This window comes from Crocuta crocuta, unplaced genomic scaffold (genome assembly GCF_008692635.1).
Source record: "Crocuta crocuta isolate KB4526 unplaced genomic scaffold, BGI_CrCroc_1.0 scaffold306, whole genome shotgun sequence".
NCBI classification, from domain to species: Eukaryota; Metazoa; Chordata; class Mammalia; order Carnivora; family Hyaenidae; genus Crocuta; species Crocuta crocuta.
This window is the reverse complement of record NW_027529630.1, coordinates 596,899-602,898: the sequence shown is the minus strand read 5'-3', so window position 1 is coordinate 602,898 and position 6,000 is coordinate 596,899. Positions and strand designations below refer to the sequence as shown.

General features: G+C 45.4%; 1 protein-coding gene across 1 annotated transcript in view; it reads left to right on the top strand.

Annotated features, from left to right (window-relative positions):
* Positions 1–6: 6 nt before the first annotated feature.
* Positions 7–6,000, top strand: part of STIM1 (stromal interaction molecule 1) — a 172,332-nt gene continuing 166,338 nt past the window's right edge. Inside the window, exon 1 of the mRNA XM_077762266.1 lies at positions 7–286. Within this exon, the coding sequence (XP_077618392.1) occupies positions 148–286 (139 nt within the window). The 5' untranslated portion in view covers positions 7–147. The remainder of the gene's footprint in view (positions 287–6,000) is intronic.

The window sequence follows — 6,000 nt, the reverse complement described above, 5'->3', positions numbered from 1 at the left end:
AGCCGGCGGGTGGCTGGACAGCTGCGGCGCCTCGAGGGCATCTTGCCTGGGGTTCCAGGACTGTCGGCTACACTTCTGGGCTCCTGGCTTTGCCTCTGGGATCCCGAGGTGTCCATCTCAGGCGCATGTTGACTGAGACCTAGAGTCATGGATGTGTGCGCCCGTGTTGCCCTGTGGCTCCTCTGGGGGCTCCTCCTGCATCACGGCCAGAGCCTCAGCCATAGCCACAGCGAGAAGAGTACAGGAACCGGCTCAGGGGCTAGTTCTGAGGAGTCCACTGCAGCAGGTAAGGCCTTGCCACGGCTGGACTGGGCTTGGGGGCGTTGACTCAGAACCGAGGTGCCTGAGCGGGCAAGTTGAACCTTAGGTTTCTACATAGGCTGTTGATGGAGGACCCACACATGGCCCTGCCAGTTCTCAGCAGCCCAAGGAGTTCTTTCTGTTTAGGAGCCATGGCTAATGTTTCTGTCTCTGATGAACCACTTTCCTCTTCCCTCCCCAGGATGTCTTTAGTCCGCAACCAGAAGAGGTTGGCCTTTGGGGCACCTTGGCCTTTCAGATCAGGTCCCCTTCTCAGGACTACTCTTCAGGAAGAATGGCTTGGGCAGATGATACATCTGTTGCTCTTGGCCAGTTTCAGCACTTGGCAGCACAGGGGAGGTTGAGGCTACTTGGGTTGGGCAGGGAAAGTCAGGGCTGGGCCAGCTCTATTGCCCTATAGCTTGGTGTTGAGGTGTGTCTTTCTGTTTCAACAAGCTGGGAAGCTTAGTCCCTCCCTTCCCTTAGGTAATCTGCTGTCTTTTAGCTATCCCATTTGAAATATCAGCATAGTTCCTTAGAATCCTACTTACCACTAGGGAGTTAAATGCCCTTTTTTTTTTTTTTTTAAAGCAAAGGTGTGGTTTAATTTCTGGGACCACTTGTTGATTTATTCTGTTTCTTCTGACTGATCAGAGTAGGAATTCTATGACATGTTTGATCTGTTTTTCCTTATGCAAATCATGGACACTTGTCAGATATCAGGAGCTCTGGTGATCTGTTGCAGAAGGAAAGAATACTTTTGTAAAATTCAGTTGTTTTACACGAGGCTTAGAAGGAATTCAGTTTTCTTTTCCTATTTCTCTCACTCTGTGATTGTGATCCATCCAAAGCAGTGGGCTGCAGTGTGGGGAGCGTTTATAGCTGAGTTCTTGATGAGGGTAGGCAAGCTTAAATGGGGAGACTACTCAGTGGATACCCATTGATACAAGGAGGAAAAGGAAACATAGGTCATGGTGGCTGGGAAGTTTCATGGATGGATACAGATGCTGGCTTTGGTGGTAGACTCTTTCTCGGAAAATTCCCCTTTTTAACTTCTTTGATTACAGGTGAGTGTGATTCCAAATATCTGAAGGGCTGGGTTCCAGTTGAGGTGGGGATTGCCCTATGTACAAGCATAGCACCTAGGCTGTTATTTTGAAGATACGTCCTTCTTGCATATTAATCCTCTTTTTCCACATGGCATCTCCTTGGCCCCTGAAAGGTAGCTCAAAGCTTGGTTTTCTTTGGGTTGTGAAGGGAAAGACTAGTAGGCAGATGTAGATCAGACTGGAGCATCTCTGCTGTTTCAGTGACATTCCTGTTTATAACCGATAAAGTGTCTTTTCTCACCCTAAAATGTGAGTGCCTGGCATAAAATGAGTATTTTGAGGAGGGAGGTGTTTTATATCCTAGACACAGACTAAAGGGATACAGTTTTGAATTTTAGGCATTAGCTTACTATCAAGTTGTGTGTGTGTGTGTGTATGTATGTGTGTGTGTGCATACCTAAGGTAAGAGGCATTCTAGCATCCCTCAGAACCACCCCATGACTTGAGCTTAGGGGGACAGCCCTCTTTACAACATATCTTAGAGGACTAACTATGCTGATTATATCACGTAGGTCTCTTGTTTGGTCTTTGATTCCTCTCAGTTCACAAATTAGATTCTGTTGGTGTGCCTGGGCGGCTCAGTCGGCTGGGTGTCTGACTCTGGATTTTGGCTTGGGTCATGATCCTGTGGTTCATGGGTTCGAGCCCTGTATTGGACTCTGCACTGATGGCACAGAACATGCTTAGGATTCTATTTCTCCCTCTCTTTCTGCCCCTCTCTCTCTCAAAAATAAATAAACATTAGGGGTGCCTTGGTGGCTCAGTCACTTAAGCATCTGACTTCAGCTCAGGTCATGGTCTTATTGTTCTTGGGATACAGCCCCACACTGGGCTTTGTGCTGATGGTATGGAGCCTGCCTGGGATTTTCTCTCTCTCTCTCCTTCTCTTTGCCCTTCCCTCACTTGCTATCTCTCTGTCTCAAAATAAATAAATAAACTTAAAAATATAAATAAACATTTATTTATTTAATATTTATTATTTTTTTGAGAGCGAGAGAGAGAGAGAGCAAGCAGGGGAGGCGCAGAGAGAGAGAGACATAGAATTGGAAGCAGTCTCCAGGCTCTGAGCTGTCAACACAGAGCCTGATGCAGGGCTTGAACCTACAGACTGTGAGATCCTGACCTGAGCTGAAGTCGGCTGTTCAACTGACTGAGCCACCCAGGCGCCCCTATAAATAAACATTTAAAAAAAAGAAATTCATTTCTGTTGTCACAGTAATACTGAATCCCAAGGAGGGAAGTCTTAGGGAGATACCCTAGGTGCTGGACATGGTTATAGTTTGTGGGAGTCTGGGGACCCCAGCACTATTGTTCTAGGAGATTGCCCCCTTGGGCCTGGCCTGTCTGGGACCCATTTTTTGCAAAGAGGTGGCTTATGGACTGGACTCTACTAGATGATTTGAGGAGAAGCTTTCTATGCAGCCAGACACTCTCTTAGCTTTTCCAGTCCCGTGTATTCTTAGAACACAGTTTTACTTGTCTGTCAACTTGCCATTTCTCTAATCAGGTTCAGCATACCCAGTCAATTTATTTTTTATTTTAGTTTATTCTTATTTATTTTTTAGAATGTTTATTTTGATGGAGGGAGGGAGAGAGAGAGAGAGGGAGAGAGAGGAAGAGAGACAATGAATGAATCAATGAATGAATGAATGAATGAATGAATGAATAGGGGAGGGTTAGAGAGAAAGGGAGAGAGAGAATCACAGGCAGGCTCTGCAATGTCAATGCAGAGCCTGATGCAGGGCTCCATCTTACAAACCTTGAGATCATGACCTGAGTCAAAATCAAGAGTCAGATGCTTAATTTACTGAGCCACCTAGGCACCCCAAAATTTATATATATATGTGTGTGTATATATATATACATACATACATACATATTTAAGGTTTTAAAATTTTTTAAGTAATCTATACACCCAGTGTGGGATTTGAACCTAAGACTCCAAGATCAAGGGACACATGTCTACTGACTGAGCCAGCCTTGTGTCCCTTGTTCTCTACAGTTTATGTCTTACAATTACACTATTTTCCCTGTAAAAGTCTCATAATCTCCACTAGAATGCATGGCAGGTGGTATTATCCCCATTTTTATAGGTGAAGAAACTGGTCTTGTGCAGTCTTACAGGCAGGTCTTAGATTTCTTCCATCTTCTCTGGCACTGCCTTGTTAAAGGAGTGCTAGGCAGGGCCAAGAGAAGGTCACTTTCTTCCTGGTGAATTATTTAGGCAGGCCCTGGTGACTGTAGCTGAGATCCGGATATTCTGCAGGGACCAGAGAATTGGATTTTCTCTTGTTGGGTGTGTATGTTTATCTGAAAGCCCTGTTCCTGCAGTGAAGGCAGATGCTCTGCTATGAGGCTCTCTCATTGGACAGTAGGGAGGCCATCCCTGTCACCTTTTGGCTCTATGATGCCTGCACCCCCAGGTGTGCTAAGTCATTTTCTCAGTAAGGATCTGTGACTCGGAGTGCTACCCTGGGGACTGCTTTTCTGAAGCTCGCCTGGAACTGATGCTTGGAACTTGCCATACACTCTGGGCTCATTGCTTCCAGAAACTCAAAATGTTTTCTGTAGAATGTTTGTGGGGGATCCCAGGTGAGTCAGGTTGTGATTGCCAGTGTTGGAGATACTGAGGGCCTCTGATCAGTAACTGTGGTGTGACTCATTATAGCCAAAACAGGGCCTTGGAGGATAGGCATCTAGGCAGTTTGCGGACTGCAGGCTGACTTCTCAATCAACCCCTGACGGTAGTGGGAAGCCAGAACCCTGCCTGCCCACCCAGCTAGTTGCTGCTGCCTCTGAGGCTATAAATGGCCTGGCCATCTTGGTGGCTAATTTTAGCTGAGGGTAGCTCCCGGAACTGGACTGGGGCCAAGAGCAGGTGGGTGGGGCTTGGCTGAGGCTAATATTGGGGCTAAGAGAGGGTCACATCGATCCTGGGGCAGATAGGACATCATCTGCATCCGCACCTCAGCTTTGACTGTCACCCCTTAGCTAGGTTAATTTATTCAGCAAACCTCAAACAGTGCCAGGTCGTGCGCTATTTATTCAACAAATGTTTGAGTGTCTTTTCTGGGCCACATACTATGTTTGGTGGTGGGAATTTAAGGATGAACAAAACAGACATGTTCCCTGCCCTTAAGGAGTTTACAGTCTAGTAGGGAAATAGGAAATAAATACATAAATAAATATATTATCGCGTGCTGGGTGCCGTGAGAGAAAGCATGAGCAGAGTGCTGTTTGGAGAATAGGAGGACAGAGGTCCAGCTGAAGTAGCAACTCAGTGCCTAGTAAGACATTAATAACAGCAGCAATAATAGCAACTAGCGTTTGTTAGTGCTTAATGTGTGGCAGGCATTATTCTAAACACTTTATTTCATTTATTTCTTAGAATCATCTGGTGTGCTAAGTATTAGCCCTGTTTTATATTTGAGGAAATGGAATCATAGAAAGAGGTTAAGTAACTTGCCCACAGTTATATAGCAAGTAGGGAGTAGAGCCGGAATTTGAATCCAGACAGCCTGACTCTTCTCCCGGCCTTTACCTCAGCCCTTAGGTTATACACTCTCTTACAACTTGTGAAAAACTCTGTGATAGAGGTGTTGTATACACACACAAAAGACTGTGGGAAGCCCAGAGGAGCAAGTGACTAACAGTGCCTGGGAGAGCTGGGGGAGGCATTTCAGTTTCCCCCATAATTTTTTTCTCAGATCTTGGGAGATAAAAAGTGGTTGCCTAATTCAGAAGTTAAGAGGTGGAAACATCAGTTAGATCAGCCCACTTATTTTTACAAACAAGGAAACCAGCATCCAGAGAAGCATCAAATAGAAGTTCCACAGTGGGTTACTGGTAGAACTAGATGAAGACAGTCAAGTCAAGGACCCTGACTTAACTCAATCCACAAGCCCATAATGAGTGCTTACTGGTTGCTTGGCACTATGGAAGAGACAGGGCTACCAAAGAAGTCTAAGTCTGGGGTTAGGGGTGGGAATATATATTTAGAGAATATTAAATGTAGCATAAAGCACAAGCTTAGTGAAGCATAAATCCAGGCAGTGTAGACAGTGTAGGCTAAGGATTAAGAGATCTGTGTGTGTGTTGGGCTAGGCTGAGGTGACTGGTGAGGGCTTCCTGGAAGGAAGAGTTGGTTAGAGGCAGAAGGGAACCAGGAGGAAGTGGTGGTCTTGACCTGGGGAAGGCTGGAGGAAAGGGGACATTGTAGATGCCTGGGTCACCAGTGGGAACACATGGAGTCTCACTGTTTGGCGGCTGGCTGAACAATAACTGGGCAGAGTTGCTTCATACTTGGCCAGTTACCTCGCATGAAGGCCTGTAGACAGAAGATTGCAGTCAGACGTAATCTAGCAGCAGATCTAAGAACTACCGTAATTTTGAAGTAATGACGAGTGTAAATAATATTTTGAGATGTCTATAGCAGTGTAATGTAATGTGAAAGTGTCTTGTCTTTTCTTTTGGTGACAAAATCATAGGTCCTGTTAGTAAAACCATGGTTGGTTGCCCATAATAGATAATTGAAAGAAATGTTAACTTTCATTAAAAGGATACTGGAAATAAAGATGTAATTTCTTTCCCA